The sequence below is a fragment of the Mobula birostris genome, chromosome 22, assembly GCF_030028105.1.
Source record: "Mobula birostris isolate sMobBir1 chromosome 22, sMobBir1.hap1, whole genome shotgun sequence".
In the NCBI taxonomy this organism is placed as follows: domain Eukaryota; kingdom Metazoa; phylum Chordata; class Chondrichthyes; order Myliobatiformes; family Myliobatidae; genus Mobula; species Mobula birostris.
The window spans coordinates 8,997,361-9,016,803 of NC_092391.1; the positions used below are offsets into that span (position 1 = coordinate 8,997,361).

At 39.2% G+C, this 19,443-nt stretch overlaps 1 protein-coding gene across 5 annotated transcripts in view; it reads right to left on the minus strand.

Annotated features, from left to right (window-relative positions):
- mapkap1 (MAPK associated protein 1) overlaps nt 1-19,443 on the minus strand; it is a 294,027-nt gene that overhangs the window by 78,252 nt on the left and 196,332 nt on the right. For 4 of the 5 annotated variants that reach the window (XM_072239930.1, XM_072239932.1, XM_072239931.1 and 1 more), the window contains one exon: nt 4,121-4,228. The exons of the other annotated variant lie outside the window; for it this stretch is intronic. In XM_072239930.1, the coding sequence (XP_072096031.1) occupies nt 4,121-4,228 (108 nt within the window). The remainder of the gene's footprint in view (nt 1-4,120; nt 4,229-19,443) is intronic. 5 annotated transcript variants of the gene reach the window in all.

Sequence of the window (19,443 nt, forward strand, 5' to 3'; positions counted from 1 at the left end):
CCCCTTTCAGCCCCAAATTCATGTACCTTTCAGTTTAATTAGCAATCGTTCATCTCACATGAAACGCTTTCAAAAAGACCAAATGTGTGATACTTTATGATACCACCTCTCTGCAAAATTCTCAAATGATGAAGATGCTTAGTCAAGCAAGAACTATGTTGTGGGTGGTTTCTTATAACATTTAGAATGTCAAATTGTAAATAAGGAAAATTTAGAGGATGTGCAAGGAGAATTAAACAGAGTAAGTGCTCATTTTTAGCTTTTCTTCTAATTCCTCCATCCTTCTCTTGATGTGAAGATTTCGCCTCCTGTCTGGCAAGCCAGGTATCTCCAGCTGAGATCAAATAATTCTCTTTGTGAGGAATGTCAACAGGATGCCAGCATGGTGACAATTTCAAGCAGTCCTCGAACAAACACACTTCTCTGGTATTACACTGAAATAGAACACATAAGCTGACCTGCAAACTGTACAAATTTCCAAATGATTTAATGTTGAAGACTGGAAATTTGGTGTATTTTCAATAATTAATCAGAGTTAGTAATTAGCAGCATAAAAGGAACTGTTTGAAAACCATACTTTTTTCTTCTAAAACATAATAGACTGAATTAACAGACCCTCTCTAATCATTAAACAAAAGCAAAATAAAACAATCCCCCAGCTTAATTTAAAAATTGCTTTTAAAACTGGAAAAATAAAATATTTACTTGATACGAAAACTCAAAGATTAACTTATAAAATGTCCCAGAATTGTAAAATACGTAAAACTCTAAAAGTTCAGTTAAAACATCGAGTCCCAAATTTTTGGCAAGATATTTTGCATTGGGGAGAAAAGAAAGTACTGAATTAAACTAAAGTTAAAATATATTTTTCAATAAATCATAAAAATATTTCAAATTCTTACTTCATTTACTCAAACTGAGTGTCACAGGCAAAGCAATTTCTGAAAGGGGATCCCTAACTGTCCTTGAAGGAAAAGACTTCTTGGCCATTTTAGAGGGATGCCGCACTCTACATACTTGAGAATCTATGAAATGAATCACAAATCCAGTGAGGAAGGCAGATTTACTCCCTGAAAGAGGTATAAACCAGAGGTTAAAAGGTTCATGTTTACTATCACTAACACTAGCTTTTTATTGACTGTCCTGAATATAAATGCCTTATCAATGTGGTGGGCTTTGAAATCAAAGCTCAGCCCAGGGCTCTGGGTTGCTAATTCAGCAATTTAACCCAAGAATTACAACAATCCCCAAGTTTTCCTCTCATGTAGGCACATTTATAATTGCATACAAATCTACAACTCTGAACGTGAAATTCTGTTATAGTCCCAGCATTAAAAATGCAAAATAATTCAGATCAGTGGGGATCATTGCACTATAAAACTAAACCCCAATCAGTAATTCTCAAACATATTCACTTGTTCAATATTCTTAGAGGACATAATTAAGATGATTGGAGGAAAGTATAGTGGGGGGAGGGGATGTCAGAGGTTACACAGAGAGAGGTGGGTGTGTTTAACATTAAGGACATTTAACAGACTCCTAGATGCACACACCGATTATACAAAAATGGAAGGTTTTGTGAGAGGGAAGGATTAGGTTGATCTTAGAGAAGGTTAAAAGATTGGCACATCATCGTGGGTTGAAGAGCCTGTACTGTGTTTTACTGTTCTATTCTCTTCATTCTTTGACTCTATCCTGTCTCTACTTGTCCAATCCCTCCACACCCTTGGGGATACTTTTCATACCCTCCACCAGTCTCCATATGACCCGGATCTGGGTCATACCCTCCAAATATTCGGACCTGCCTCTCGTGTTTTTTTTTACACTACCTTACTTTCCCTTTTCTATTTTCTATTTATGATTTATAATTTAAATTTTTAATATTTACTATCAATTTGTACTCCAGGGAACATGAAGAGCAGAATCAAATATCGCTGTGATGATTGTACGCTCTAGTATCAATTGTTTGGCATCTATAAAGTATACATATCATGGGTCAAAGAAACTATTGCACTGTACTGTTTTATGTTCTATATATAGTTATATAGAATATATTTTTAAAAATACCTCCCTTCTCTTCTCTTCTATTCCCCACTATGGCCTTTTACCTCTTCTCACCTGCCTATCACCTCCCCATGGTGCTCCTCCTTCTTCCATTTCTCCTATGGTTGACTGTCCTCTCCTATCAGATTCCTTCACCTCCAACCCTTTGCCTTCAAAGTTCAAAGTTGTATCCTTCATACAACTTGAGATTTGACTCCTTACAGGCAGTCACAAAACAAAGAAACCCAAAGGAACCCATTAAAATAAACAAGACTGTCAAACACCCAATGTGCAGAGAAAAAAGTACTAAATTGTGCAATCATAAAAGTAAGCAAATAGCATTCAGAACTGAAGTTCATGAGGTGAGTCTACAGACGCGTCCACTTACCTGGCTTCACCTATTGTCTTCTCGCTATCTTTCTTCCCCTCCCCTCACCTTTTTATTTAGGCATCTTCCCTCTTCTTTTTCAGTCCTGATGAAGGGTTTTGGCCCGAAACATTGACTGTTTATTCATTTCCATAGATGCTGCCTGACCTGTTGCATTCCTCCAGCATTTTGTGTGCGTTACTATATAAACTATTTCATTTTCTGCAACATTTATCAGAACAGGACCAGAAAATCTCAAGATCAGCAACACTTTAATCTGAGTTTAAAAATATAACTAACTTCAACATCAAGCAGCTCTGTTTTCAATCTGAATAGATCTTTGCAAGTATGATCAATCAGAAGAATGGGTTTGTTTTTTTCCAGGGATTGAGGTCGGGCTGTATTGGATGGGGTGCGGAGGAGGAAACATGAGAATAGATCTACCGAAGGCTCAAACAATTCAAGAAAATATCTTCAGCTTTGATCGACCTTCCTCATACCGCCAAGCTTGTAATTTTAATTCAGTCTTTTATTCCAATGAAGTAATTTTGAGATCAAAAATAAAAATGTCAAGATTATATATAATATTTGGGTTTTAGAAATATTACAGAAACAAAATTCCCACTTGGTTCTGTTCAAAATGCAAATTATATCTTAGGCATCTCACAGATTTTGCTGAAAAATATCAATGACATGCCTATCTTTTGCCAACAATTGTGGAATACTGGCTGATCAAAGTAAAATTAGTCAGCAATAGTGACTTCCACTCATAATGGTAAACATCAGTATAAGAATGGGTGAAATAGAGAAGGTAGGCGATGCAAACTTAAATTCAAGTCAAAGTGAAGTCAAGGTGAAGGAAAATGTATTAATAAAGTACATATGTGTCACCATACAACTCCATGAGATTAATTTACAAGAAAAATAAAAAACTATAATAAAATTTATTAAAACTACACATAAACAAAGGTTAACACACCAATATGCAAAATAAGACAAATTGAGTAAATAAAAATATAAATAATACTGACAGCATGAGCAGTAGTCCTTGAAAGCTAGTAGAATCAGTTCAGAGTTGAGATGAGTTGGTTCAGGAGCCTGACAATTGTAGGGTAGTAACTGTTCTTGAACCTGGTGATGTGGCACCTAAGACTTCTGTACCATGTAGATGGCATGGATGATGGGAGAGGCAGTTCTTTGATGATGGATGCAGCTTTTTTGTGACAATGCCCCTTGTAGATGTGCTAATGGTGGGGAAGGGCTTTGCCTGCGAAGGACTGGGCTGGGTCCACCACTTTCTATAGATTTCTCTGCTCTTGGACATTGGTATTTCCATACCACACCGTGATGCAATCAGCTAAGATGTTCTCCACTGTGCATCCATAGAAATTTGTTTCTTCCAATATTCCCCACTACTGTAAATAATGTTCTTCCACATATCAGTTTCCTAAAATATTTATTTTATATCACTGACACCAAAATCTGCCAACCATTTAGCGGATACATGGAAATAACAATTTTTGAATACTTTACTACCAGGGGTTCCCAACCTGGGGTCCATGGACCCCTTGCTTAATGGTATTGGTCCACAGCATAAAAAGTTGAGAACCCCTGCTCTAAAACATTTTAAAAATGCAGATTTCTCAGCAGAATTGCATTTATGTGTGTGCTTTAAAGAGGTTTGTCAAAATTTAAAAGGTTAAGACTTACTGTATTCTCTGACCAGACAGAATTCCAAAGTGCTCTGACTCTCTAAGGTACGGTCCAAATCTACAGCTACGTTAGGTTCATTTTGCTTCTCAAGGCGATATTGATGCCCTGTAGAAAAATAAAACCAGCAAATAAAGCGAATTTTGTCCTAAATTTGTAGAAACTGTTCTTACACCCCTCAAAGACTTGGGTTTATATCCCAAGACATCTCCCATCCCAAACCCAGGAAAATGCCATGAGCTGATTAACGCATCAACTAGTTTCACTAAAATCAGGGGTAATTTGTATCTGGTAGTCAAAGCTCAAAATAGTAAATGGTTTTAGCCACAAAGGTTTAAATAATACATTAATACACGTAGCATTTCTCCTATCTTTCACAGCCATTTATAGCAGCCCTTTGGCAACAAAATAATTTAAGTCGGTTTGTAAGGACTTCCTCATTTTCTTTGCCATTGTTTTCTCTTTCAATGCAAAAGGAGATTCAGACAAGAAATTATATCATGGTTCTAATCAAGAACATTTGCGCAATATATTTGGGATGAATTTGATCGTTATTTATTTGCAGAAATACTAAGAGATCTCAAAAGACAAATCAAATTTAACAGTTATTTCCCTCACAGAATTGAGAGTTTTCTCCCTCTCCTGAAGCTGTTGAACTATTGCTACACTCCAAATGCCCCCCTGCATCTTGTCCAAATGGCTGCAATATAAACAAGGGCACTGGAATAAGAGTTGACTGTTGGATCACAGTGGGTTCTTGGCTAATCTGTTCTCACTGAACCTCCACCATTTCTTCACAGTGGAAGGTTCCTGCCTGGTCACCAACAGCAAAAGCACATCCTGCTCATATCAATGGTTAGTCCAATAACTTGCTGTCAACCTAACAAGCTCAACTGTTCAATACCTGAACCGCTGAGTCCTTGAGCATGGCTTGAAAAATAGCAATCAAATTCAAATTCCAGTCTGACTGTAGTCACAATGTTTGTGAAATGGATAGCAAAATAGCTTCAGTGGGACTGAACGAGTAAAGCCTTTCAGTGTCTCTGTAAAAGCTTACACCCTGCTGCAACCATGCGCTCATGTTGAGCAGCAGGGATACTCTGTGATACTATTGCCAGCTAGCCTCAAGTGACATTCAGTTTTGAGTAAGCTGGCAGCAATCATCATCTACAAAACAATCAAACTTTAGTAAATTGAAGCCTGATTCATCATTAAGGGATCCACACCATCCAGGAGGAACAGGAGCCTTAGGTCCCACACCACCTGGTTCAGGGATAGTTACTACCCTTCAACCATCCGGCCTCTGAGCTAGTGTGGATAACTTCACTCAGCTCAACTCTGAACCGATTCCACTCACTTTCAAGGACTCTACAACCCATGTTGTCAGTATTAATTGTATGTTTACTTATTTATTTATTTTGCAGAGTTGGTCACCCTTTTGCACAATGGCTTTTTGTCATTCTTAGTTTCTGTGTAGTTTTTCATTGGTTATTGTATTTTTCTGTTCTACTTTGAATGCCTGCAAGAAAATGAATCTCAAGGTAGCATGCTGTGACATATACATACTTCGATAATAAATTTCATTTGAATTTACAAGTATTCAATTTTTAAATTTTTAAGTATTTACAAGGGATTTAATGGGGAGGATAACAGAGCCTTTTCCACTTAGAATACGAACACTATTTTTCCCCACAGGAAGTGGCCTGCGCTTGTTACTCCAGCAACAACATGTGTCAACGTTGTCCTAATAGACACTAGGCCTGGAGGAATAAAAATAAGCAGTTTTACCGCAGAACCAAAAAGTTGTGTGGAAGAGATCACGGAGGTCATCTCTGCAGCAAAGTCTGAGGTGTATTGTTGTGTAAATGTAGGAAATCTTCATGCTGCTGCTGAGATGTGCCTGCTTGATATTGATAATAGTGTTGGAACTGGAAATACATTCTCATCACCAGCATGTTCATGAGCATAATTATCAGAAACAGAACATCTATGAAATAATTTTTAAAATAGCAATATTCCATCCTGATGAAGGATTTCAGCCAGAATCGTTGAGTCTTTATTCCTTTCCTTAGGTGCTGGCTGACCTGCTGAGTTCCTCCAGCATTTTGTGTGTGTTGCTCTGCATTTCCAAAATCTGCAGAATCTCGAGTTTAATATTCTTTATCAGACACAGTGCTATGTGACGCTTAATTTAACACAAAGTAAAATTTGGCAGTTGCCATGTTACCAGGTTTTAAAGTCACAGTATAAATACAACGTAATTTTCTAAAAATCTATTTTATTTGAAAAGTTAATTTTTTAACCCAGAAGATTAAAAAGAAACTTTTGGATGCAGAAACTAAAGTGGTTTCTGAATAACCATATATTATAACCATCTGCATGTGTTACAAATGAACATGAACCCCATTCTTCAAATAAGCCTTTCCTGAAAGTTAAAAAAGCATTTGGGAATGATCATGCAATACAAATTACTTTGATTTGGTGTAAATTTTAATTTTGAAACATTAAATCTTACAGTATTAATTACTCTGAATCACATTGTTTAATTATTACAATTCAATAAATTGTCCAAATATTATCAGCTCTTCTGATTGTATAGTGTAAAAATGCTGCACTAATCTTTGATGGCTACAGTAACACAAGCTGTCTTTGTAAATCAATATAAATTCTGCAAAGTGACAGATCATAATCTGTAAGACACTTTAGGATATTACATGTCAACTGGGGGTTTTACCATATGAGACAGCAGGCACATTATTGCAATTGTAGAAAGCCCTGTGTATGCATAAACATGCTGTATCACACAACCAACAGTGCAGGTGTTTGCAGACACACAGGCGGAAGCTATGGCTGCCCTTTACATTATACTCATCTCTAAATTAACCAAAACAAAGAACTGCTACAGTAATGCGCAACTACAGGAGGTATTTAACTTGTGTTAAATGCAAAGCTGCACCAAACAACACCTCCTTCAATACCAGTAACATATTCAATATTCCCATTATTTTACTGTGGGATAAGATCTTGTGTTTCAACTGCTTTTTGAAACAAAGGAGCCTTGCCTTTTGTTTGAATGCACAGTTCAGATGAGGCCAGAGTGGTGAAAAGACAGGTTACTTTCCTAACAAACCTGGCTAAATTGGAAAAAAAATACTGAAAACGTTTTGGAAACATGACCCATCAATTCTAATTTTTAAACTTTCACTTTCAGTCAACAACAGAAAAAGGTCCCTTCGAACTTTTATCTTCACTACAAAGTGTTCTTATCTCATGGTGGTGTCAGGAGCTTTATCTCTCTTTCAACTGACAACACAGACAATTCAGTTAAAATTGGAAAAGAATCCCACTCCAGTTGAGTAAATAAATAATCAATACTCATCTAAATGCAAATGAGAAACGAGCCCCCTCTGATAACAGGGTGCTTATCAAAGATCCAATTTTCTCCAGACAGTTGGATGCAACCAAATCACCATCATCCAGTCACAAGCTAATGGATAAAAATCGTAACTAAACTGAGCAGATCACTAGAGATCAACTAAGTTGCAGGTTTTGGCCACTTCACATTTAACTAGGTTTGCTATCACTCACTTCCTTGTTCGGACCATTCCAATCAACCACGGTCTCCTTTTGAATGTGGTTAACAATTAGTAGTTCAGATCATTAAATCTACAGCAGCGAATGATGATGAAAAGATGTTTGCTGAAATAAGGTAAATAATATTGCTTACGGCGCCCTTCAGGGCAGAGAGCAAGGCACAAAGATTTAAAACTCAAGATTGTTTTAATGTCATTTCTGGTGCAAAAGAAAAGGAGAACAAAATAATTGTTACTGTGGATCGATAGCACAAAAATATTGATAACACAACAGTAATTAAAACACAGTAATTATAAATATGTAAGATAGCATAAATACACAGATTGATTGTGTGTCCATAAAGTGACACTAGGCAAAGGTGTGTCTGTACATAAGATAACTCTGACAGGAATGGTAGGGTGTGGAGGAGTGGGTTAATGGGTTCAGCCATTCTGCTTGGGAAAAGCAACTGTTTTTTGGTTCATTATTCATGAACCATGACTCTTAATATTAACCAAATAATTATAATGCTTTGGTTAAAGTAATACCCCTCTTCATATCTTTAGTATGGTTGATAAACATGATATACCACAACAATGTATTGTAGATTGTCACTTAATTGGTTGAGAAAAGATTGTGAAGTATGTCAGTGACAATGGTGAGATGGCTAAGAGAAGGCCCAAAGATGCCTGAAAATCTCACTTAGGAAATAAAGAGCCTGTGCCAGTTCAGTGCTGTATCCAAAAGCAGCCAGAGTCTGGACGATGGGGTTCACCTCACTGACAATTATGTGACATCAACGTCCAAAACAATACGTCCCTATTGTTTATGAAAAGTTATCACATTCAAGTTAAGCTCAGTTAACGTTCGATTTGCACCAAGTTGGTTCTTGGATTTTGCACACTAAACTTATAAGACCACCAAATAATAGATGCAAATTATGGAATTAAAGCAGCTAATCATAAACATAGGAGATTCTACAGACAGAGTCAGAGTCATAGAACACTACAATACAGAAACAGGCCCTTCAGTACCAGTCCATGCTGAACCATTAATCTAACTGGTCCCATCAACCTGCACCAGGACCCCTCCATAACCCTCCCATCCATGTACCTATCCAAATTTCTCAAATGTTGAAATCAACCCCACATCCACCACTTCTTCTGGCAACTCATTCCACACACTCACCACACTGAGTGAAAGTTAAACATTTCACCTTTCACACTTAACCCATCACCTCGAGTTGTAGTTGCACCCACCTCAGTGGAAAAAGACTGCTTACATTTATTTACCTTATCTATACCTCTCAATTTTGTATACCTCTATCAAATCTCCCCTCAATCTTCTATGCTCTAGGGAATAAAGTCCTAACTTTTTTAACCTTTCCCAAAAGCTTAGGTCTTCAATTCTTGGCAACATCCTTGTAAATTGTTTCTGCACTCTTTCAATCTTACTTGCATCTTTCTTGTAGGCAAGTAACCAAAACTGGACACAATACTCCAAATTAGGCATCACCAAGTCTTGTACAATTTCAACACAACAACCCAACTCCTGTACTCAATACATTAATTTATGAAAGACAATGTGACTTTCTTTATGACCTTATCTACCTATGATGACACTTTCAAGGAGTTATGGATCATGACACTTATCATGTCACTGGCTGGCCCTCACAAAGTGCAACACCTTACACTTGACTGCATTAAATTTCATCTGTCATTTATCAGCCCATTTTTCCAGCTGGTCCAGATCCCGCAGCAAGCTCAGATTGTCTTCCTCACTGTCCACTACAATCCTAATCTTGGTGTCATCGACAAATTTGCTGATCCAATTTACCACATTATCATCCAGATCATTGATGTAGATGACAAACAACAATGGACACAGCACTGATCCCTGTGGCACACCATTAGTCACAGGCCTCCACAGTCAGAGAGGCAACCATCTGTTATCATTCTGTGGCTTCTCCTGTGAAGCCAATATCTAAATCAATTTACTATCTCATCTTAAATGCCAAGCAGCCAAACCTTCTTGACCAACCTCCCATGTAGGACTCTGTCAAAGTCTTGTAGACAATATTCATAGCCTAACCTTCATCAACTTTCCTGGTAACTTCCTTGAAGAATTATTTAAGATTGGTTAGACACGACCTAGCTTGTACAAAGCCATGCTGCCTGTCCTTGTCTGTCCAAATACTTATATATCCAGTCCCTTAGAATACCTTCCAATAACTTTCCCACTACTGATGTCAGGTTCACCAGCCTATAATTTCCTGGCTTTTTCAAACAACGGAACAACATTAGCTATCCTCCAATCCTCTGGCACCTCACCCAGGGCTAAGGCTGCTGTAAATATCTCTGCTAGGGCCCCTGCAATTTCTGCACCAGCCTCCCACAGGGCCCAAGGGAACACCTTGGCAGGCTCTGGGGATTTACCCACCCTAATTTGCCTCAAGACAGCAACCATCTCCTCCTCTGTAATCTGTGTAGGGTCCATGACCTCTTTGCTGCTTTGCCTCACTTCTTTAGACTCTGTCTGTCTCTCGAGTTAATACAGATGCAAAGATCTCCCCCATCTTTATCAGCTGCAAGTATAGTTTACTCCCTTGATCTTCCGGAGGACCAATTTTGTCCCTTGCTGTCCTTTTGCTCTCAACATATCAGTTGAAGGATTAGGATTCTCCTTCACGTTGTCTTCTAGAACAACCTCATGCCTTCTTTTAGCCCTTTTGATTTATTTCAGTCTTCTCTTGCATTTCTTGCACTCAAGTACCTCATTTGCTCCGACCTGTCTATAACTGCTACGTACCTCCTCCTTTTCCTTAACCAGGGTCTCAACATCTCTCGATGCTGGAAATCATGAGCAACACACATGAAATTCTGGAGGAGCCCAGCAGCTCAGGCAGCATTGATGGAAGGGAATAAATAGCTAGATGTTTCGGGCTGAGTCTCTACATCAGGACGATCAGCATTAAAGTAGCTGTATGATTTTATTTGGGTTCTGTAGTATATTAATACTGGAAACAGCTGATCATACACTAACCAGCCCATCTATCCAGTAAAATGAACACTAATTCACCCCAAAGAAATACTTGCAGAACACTGAAAATTAAAACCAATTCACAACAACATTTAAAACCTCAATGGTCTGGATTAGTGAAAAAAAACAGACTTCAATTCTAAGCTGGAAGCTGATCTGACTGGGAATTATAGCCACAGATAAAACAACATACAGAATATTTAATGCATTTCGATCGAGTAACAACTTAGCAATTCATGACATGAAGCTTGTAGCTCCAAAATTATGAAGAGAATTGTCTGTAAATATTTCACTCTTGTTGAAGCAAAGAAAACTGAAGCAACAGCTAAGGCGATTGAGATCCCTCTTGGGAGGGAGCGAAGGAGATGAGAGCTGACTTGGTAGAGGTGTACAAGATAAGAGGCATAGATCAAGTGGATATCCAGAGACTTCCTTCCAGAGCAAAAATGATTAATACCGGGGTGCATCATTTTATATTCCAGCAGGGTAGCCTCCAATCTTATGACATAAATATCAATTTCTCCTTCCGGCAAAACCCCCCTCGCCTCTTCCTCTATTCCCCGCTCTGACTTTTCACCTCTTCTCATCTACCTATATGGTCCATTTTCCTCTCCTATCAGATTCTTTCTTCACCAGCCCTTGCCCTTTCCCACCACCTGACTTCACCCATCACCTTTCAGCTACACACACAAAATGCTGGAGAAACTCAGCATGCATGGAAAAAAGCAGTTGACGTTTTGGGCCAAAACCCTTTGGCAGGGCTTTTTTCTGTAAGGGGTTTCTTTTTTTTAATGTCACTGCGTAGTCTAATTAAAATGGCTTCTTTGTTATGTTATAATTGAAAGGGCTTCTTTGTTATGTTAACTGCTGAGAAAGTCCTCCCGCTAGTAGTTTGTTTGGATCACGTTACTGATAAGAAGATGTTATGAACCAATTGGGATAGTTGTTATGTTCTTGTTGTGTCTGTAAAATATTGTATGTGCAGGGTTTTAGGGGGAGAAGGCGGGACAGAGAGACAGAGGATGGTCCAGGTGCTGTGAGTTCGCTAACAGGGTCGGACCCCGAGCGGGGCATTTGGTGAGGAGAGGAGACAGTCTCGTGTGGAGCGTCTGGTCGACCACCATTGTTGGTCCCAGGTGGCTGGTCGAGGTGGTCCAAGGTAAAGAAGAAGGGTCCTGAGCTCCAACTATTTGTGCACGAAGAGACTGAACTTTGATAAATGTGGTGCCTTTTATTTTCCTTTTATATTTTATTCTCTATTAATTATATAGTTCCAGTAAATTACTTAATCGTATCTGGTGTATTGTCTGTTATTTGGGCGGGGTGGGGTACGTCACACAGCATCCACACAAACTGATTACCCAGTTTGGCGGGGCCGAGGGCTATTTCCCTAGATGACAGCGAGCCGAGCGACCCTGAGGCTGGCCAAGGGGGGCTATATTTCCATAGATGCTGCCTGGCCTGCTGAGTTCCTCCAGCATTTTGTGTGTGTTGCTCGGATTTCCAGCATCTGCAAATTTCTCTTGTTTGTGACATTCAATAGACAATAGGTGCAGGAGTAGGCCATTCAGCCCTTCGAGCCAGCACTGCCATTCACTGTGATCATGGCTGATCATCCACAATCAGTACCCTTTTCCTGTCTTCTCCCGTTCCAGCTCGCTTCTTTTCTCTCACCCCACGTTTTTATTCTGGTGTCTTCCCCACTTCCTTTCCAATCCAGAAGAAGGGTCTCAGCCTGAAATGTCACTGCTTATTGGTTTCCACAGATGCTGCCTGACCTGCTGAGTTCCTCCAGCATTGTGTGAGTGTTGCTTTGTGTTTCCAGCATCTGCAGACTTCCTCACATTTATAATTTTAAGGTGATTGGAGTACAGTGTAAGTGGGGCAAGTTGTTTTTTTCTTCTTTTTTTTTTTTAAAAACACAGAGTGCGTGGAACACCCTGCCCAGGGATGCTGGTACATTAGGGGAACTTAAAGAACTCTTGGACAATAGAAAAAGGAGGGGTACGTAGGAAGGAAGGGTTAGATTGATCGTAGAGTAGATTAAAGTGTTGGTACAAAATCATGGCTGAAGGCCTGTAAAGGCCTGGAGCGTTTTATGTTCTAAGTCAGAGTACAAAACTTGCATCAAGGGGCATACAACAGTGAGGTGTGTTTTTGCAAGGTGCAGGCACAAAGAAAAAGGAGAATAAACCATTTCATCTGACTCCAAGAAATGCATTGCACTGAGTTGATCAAAAATATATCACACTTTTTAATCTAAAGGAAAAACTGAACTTACTTCCATGCTTCTGGTACCCCACTTTCCTCCTGCTGCTCTTTCTGAATTCAGCTCAATGTGATGGAAACAAAATGCAGAGTGACAGGATTTCCAGTTGTGTCAGGGGTTTCTGACACCTGCTCCAGTGCAGTAAAACAACTCCACTTTAAACCAATTCCACCTAACAGTCTACTGACAGCTGAAGTGATCTAGGCTGAAAACCTAACTCTCAGTAAATCTAATATAATGAATATTTTTAACATACATTATATTGCCTTGGGAAAGATACATTTCATGCTGTAAATGCTTCTACTTGCTGTGTTAATATCCATGGAAAAAGAATTGGTTTTCACTGCCAAATCAAATACACTCATGATAGTCTGTTGCTGCTTTCCAATCTATTTCAGGTAACTGTCATATATCACTGTTCTAACCGTATCCAAGTTTGAGACTATCTTGTGTATATAAAAACAAAGAGCTTCTTGTAATGATAAGTTAAAATAAAATGATCAAAATGAAGATATTTGTAACCACAGGCTTTTTTTGTTCAGATTGATAAGCAGATTACCAAGCAGTTGTATAGCATGCACAAGAGCTCTTTTTTTTAAAAAAGGGGCATCCACCTAGGCTTACGCACAATTGCACATTAGGGAACGTTCTGAATCCTATAACCCACCTTTTAGCCTTTCCAGTGAACCATTAGCTCGATGCAGCTTTTGTTTGTTGATCACAGTTTAAAAAAAAGACCAGGAAAAAAATCTGACGGCGAAGTAAAACAGATGAGGTCAAAATATTGTATCCAAAATGTTATTAGGGAAGTTGTGGAGAAAGATGTGGCTTCAACAGCCTTACCAAAGCTGCAGAGTAAAGAGGTTAAAATGCCCTTTGCACTGATCCCCCAACAAATCAGAAAGAGGAGTTGCTGACAATTTATTTCTCAAATGAAGTGTGACTCAATAAAGAGAAAAGCCTCCGTACACAGTGTATATTATGTTCGTATTTAACCAGCCCTTGAGCCAGCTTTTGCTTCCATATGTAGCTGTGAATTGGCCTTTCTGGCAAACACATTTGGATCCACATCAATTCAGTAACTTAAATGTACATAAATGTCTTTAGTTTAACTTGTGTGTGAGACTGAAGAAGGTCAGAAAAGAGAGGCAATCAGCCAAGATTAAAAATTACTCATGAAACACTACTAGTGTTTGGAATGTCATCTTTGTTACAAAAATGTTCGGGGACACCAAGATGGCCTGAAGCGAAAGGCTCAGTGGAGCTGGGGTGGGAGGGGAAGACAGACAACAGCTGATGCACAAACTAGTTGTTCTGGAAGGATTTATTATCTGTTCTAACTCATGAAATACTACCCACACTCTTCTCTGCAACAACCTTCACACAACCCTTTTTGCCAACGCATTCAAAACCACTGATAAGGCCTTCCTTTCCAAAATGCAAGATCCTCTACAAAAATCTAATCCTTAATAGCACAATTTAAAAAAAATCTCTCCCCCTTTCTCCAACAATCAACCTTCTAACCTTAACAATTTTTTTCTATTATTCAATTGAAGATCTTAATACACTCACAGCCAATGTCTGAAATTGTACCAAGTGCAGAAGAGCCCTTCCAAGGTACAATGAAATGCATAAGACAAAATGGGAAAACTTGAAGTCAGACAAAATTCAGCATATCTACACAAAATTCAAATCCTTGGTCCAAATGGGATCCCTCCATTCCCATGGGAAAAAACATTAAAGCAATTAGTACGAAGTCCAACAGTTGACGGCAAGACAAGCAACAACGTGGAAGGAAACTGAAGGAAAGGCTGAGGTGAGACAGTGCATCACTTTGGAAGAATGATAAGACTTGAAAAGCAGTAGAGACAACCGACGTAAATTAGAGTAATTGATGTAAATCAGAGTAAAGCCAATGTCCAGTGGGGGTCCAATTGGTGGTGCAGTAATCACTGCTACCATCTTGAAGCATCACACAGCCAGGTTTGATGCTAACTATGTGCTGTCTATGTGGATTATGCACATTCTCAGGGCAGATTTTTGTTGGATGCTCTTGTTTCCTCCAACATCACAAAGATATGCATGGCTAAACCGCAAGTTGCTCTTTAGTTCAGCTGAGTGGCAAAAGATAGGGAGTTGCTGGACATGCAAAAGTGAATACCGACAGGATTGCAGATGCAAGCAACTGGAGATGTTGGAACCCTGAACAGAGATACAAACTACTGAAGGAACTCATTGGAAAGATGAATAATCTTGACCTAAAATGTTGACTATCCTTCCCTGCTATAGATGCTGGCAGACATGCTAAGTCCCACTGATAGGATTAGTCTAATGGAAGCTTTCATGGGCCCAGTTGGTGTCCTCTCATGTCATAAAATGGTAGGTGAGTGTGACACAATACACAAGAAAGCGTGCTTTTTAGGATAAAATCCTGTACTGTTGAGCCGTTGTTTACCACTTGCTATTTAAATATCAATGAGGATATCAATATCTCAAATTACATCATAATGTCTCACCAGATAAATTTTTTCCCTTAACAGCAAAAACAAGGGAATTTTGGCTGTGCAGATTAGTAATTTGAAAAAAACTCTTATTTTCTAAATGATACCATACCAATAAAACAAAATAATTACTAATTCCATGTACACATCCATACAACTGTGGTCATCTCCCATAGAAAATAAACTGTATGTACACACAAACATCAAAAGGCAGGGAAACAGAGACTCCTTTGCATGCATCTTCCGAAACAGCTTTACTTCTATCTTTGATATCTCTTTTTTTTCCTTTTCAGGGCGCGGGGGTTCTTTTGAAGACCCCGACCAGAAGTTACACTCTGACTTCGGTTCTGAGCAGGAATGGGACCCGCTCTCAGGGCCTCACGACCAGCCGCTTTTTGATATCCCAATGATGCGGCCTGGAAGATGAGCGTGCCTTCAGAGTTCTGGGATTTTGCGGCTCTGGGGACATGTTGATTCTAGGCCGGTGCCCCTGACTGAAGCGTTGCGGGAGAACACGGAACATTGGGAGCAGTGGGTTAGCTGCCGGGGGTTTGTGTGTCCAGAGAGCTGCGCCTTTTTGGTGCCGACTCGCTGACCGCAGAGCTAGGGGGAAAAAAAGCGATGCATCAGACTTTTAACATCGTAAATCAGCAAGTTGCTTGTTATGTCTCCCCTCTCTCTCTCTTTTTTCCCTTATTAGGGAGAGAGAGCCTGTGGTATGTCGAATTATCGGATGAATGAGTAATTTTTGGGGTAATGCAAGTCTGTGTCTTTATTGACGCTTTGCTCTACGCTTGAGTGCTCGGTGGTGGGTGCTGATGCTTTTTTGCTGGTGGGGGTGGGACGGGGTCCTTGCTGCTGCTTGTGTATGGGAGGGGGAGTTGGTGGGGGCTTGGGGGTTCTAACCTTTTAACTGTCATTCATTCTTTGAGGCACTCCTCTGTTTTTATGAATGTCTGCAAAGAAAAAGAATTTCAAGATGTATATTGTATACATTTCTCTGACATTAAATGCACCTATTGAAACTTACTGAAAAATGAAACTGCATATTCATGTAAGTTACTAACAACCCTGCAGCTGGCTTTGTTTGCCTCCAGTATTTAATAGTCTTGCAGTTCCTTAGTTCTAATTTAAAGGATAAATATAAAGTCAATACTAACTCTACTTAGAAATTAATGTAGCAGTGTTATCTTTCATTTTGTGATGAAAACTTGACCTTCCAGTTATATGCATTGGTGGAGTGCTCATGGGGATGTAATTTAACACAAGTAAGGCCTATTTATTCACTCCATCTCCAGGCACAACAAATGGCAAATAGCCCAATGGTTATGAACCAGCACATCCACACAATTGGATTGCAATGATTCAAGTCTAAGCACTGACAGATGACAATGGCTCTACAATATCAGGAATGACCCAATGCCAGTAAATCCAAATATTGCCACAAAATTAATGTTTTCCCTCAATTTTTTTTGCCCTTTTCCTTGTGAAGGTACACCCTCCATCCAAGGGTAAGATTTCATTTCAGCAATATAATCTTCTGTTTGCAAGCAACCAGCACCTTGGACATTGAAGATTTACAGGTTAGTGGACGAGTAACTAACTTATTATTCTCTTTATTGGAGTTTTGTTTTCCACACTTTTTCTTCTACTTGCAATTAACCAGAGATTACATATGTTAGGGTTGAATACTGCATTCTTACTTCGATAATAAATGTACTTTGAATCTTTAAATGACTTCAAGCTATAGCACCAAGTACCAACATGTTAAGTATTTCCAATGATACTGGTAGATTTCATCACCAATCTAACCAAGTTGTTAGAGTGCTACAAGTGAAGTTTTAGATGATAGTTTATGATGTACTACCAAAGGAGGAGAGGATTAAAGTGAACATTGTTTATGTTTACTGAATACCTTGAAAGCAATACTCTTCAAATTGAAGAATTCTTCCAACACTTAAGAACATACTTTTCCAAATTAATGACATAGAGAGGGATAGAATCCTTTCTGTTTATCAAAAGCAGATGTTTTAAGTTACAACTGATGATATAAAACAATCATTCATGTTGGGAGTGAAGACAGTTGATGATTAGTCTGCTCATAACTATGGAAAATGCAGATCATGTCTCCGAAAAAGGCTGGCGTCCGTTCAAGTCTGTCTGTATTCATAATGTAACAATTCTTCATAAATCCATGGACTGTCTGACATTTAAAATAAACTCTTAGCACACTTATTAGAATACAAGATGCCATTTAATCCAGTCATAAAAGTTCAATGCAAATATATCTAAACCTAGGCAAGAATCCAGTAAGAGTACTGCACAAAAAGGGCAGAACATTCAGCTCAGTGCCAAGTGTTTGGAAAAAGCCATTAGCAGATCAGTGGAAGCTGTGTTGTTAGTTTTTTTTAAAGCAGAAGTGCACAGATTCTTGATAAAGACTGGAAGGTTGCTGGGGGCCAACAGGAATGTAAAGTTCATGTTACACTAGATTAGTAATGATCTTATCCATCAGCAGATTCAAGAAATTGAGTGGCTTACTCCTGGCTATAATTTGTGTGCTTCTATTATTTTCCTTCTTTGCCTTACCACAACCTCAGTGTAGAGGTAAATCAGACAGGATGAATAACGGGAGATGCCATCAACAAGGGTCAGTTTGTAATCCCTCAAAGTTCAAAATTATACAGGGTGGCTAAATTATACATGTTAGCATAATGGCTAGAGTAATGCTTTACAGCGCCACGATCACTGATGCTGTCTGTAAGGAGTTTGCATGCTCTCCCCACGACCATGTGGATTTCCTCTGGGAACTCCAGTTTTCTCTCACTTTCCAAAGATGTACAGTTTAGGGTCAGTAAGTTGAGGGAATGCCATTCTGATGCTGGAAGCATGCGACACTTGCGGGCTGTGCCCAGCACATCCTCAGACTGCGTTTGTCATTGATGCAACCAACACATTTCCTTCTATGTTTCGATATATAAGTGACAAAAAAATTGTTCGTTTTTTCTTCATCTTCTTAAAAGATTTGGGGGATCCATCATTGGCCATGGAGATAAAAAGAACGTGTGTGTGTGTGTGTGTGTGTGTGTGTGTGTGTGTGTGTATATAAAAACTCAAGCAATGTAGGAAAATCCCCATTCTGACCAAAACACTTGATCCACAATGGCATTTTAGCTCTCCAATGCAAGCTGGGTCAACAGCACCTCAATTTTCATCACGTCTTCCTTGAGAATCTATAAAACACTTGAGTGTGTATTCTCACCTGATGAATTGAGTTCAGAAAGTCAAATCCAACCATTCAGCAAGACTGCATACTGATGCAATAGAACTACGCCAACACCAACTTCATCAGCTTGCGCAGAATAAAATTTTTGACTGAACTACCTTTGATTTGCCACTTAATTCCAAGTATTCAAGTCACTAAAAGTTAACATCCAGGTCCAGCTAACAACTAGAAAGGCAAATACTCTATTGGTCCATACAATAAGTGGATTAGAGCAAAGGAGCAAAAGATATTTTAATGCATTGTACATGGAAGGAGAGCAATGAATTGTTCTTCGCATTGTAGGTCTGCTGTATGAGGAGAGAATGAGTAGGTCACACCTGTGTCCTGATGTAGGGCCTTGGCCCGAAATGTAGACTCTTTATTCCCCTTCATAGATCTTGCCTGACCTGCTGAGTTCCTCCAGTATTTTGTGTAAGTTGCACTGTACAGTGTTTAGAAGAATGAGAGTTTTTCATCATTGCAACTTACACAACCAATGATCACCAACTGGGGTTCAGTACCCGCCACTGCCCATAAGGAACCTGTACATTCTCTGGGTGCTCTGGTTTCCTCCCACATCCCAAAGACTTCTGGTTAGGGTTAGTAAGTTATGCATGTTACGTCAACAGCGGAAGCATGGCGACACCTGCGGGTTGCCTTGCACAATCTTGGCTGA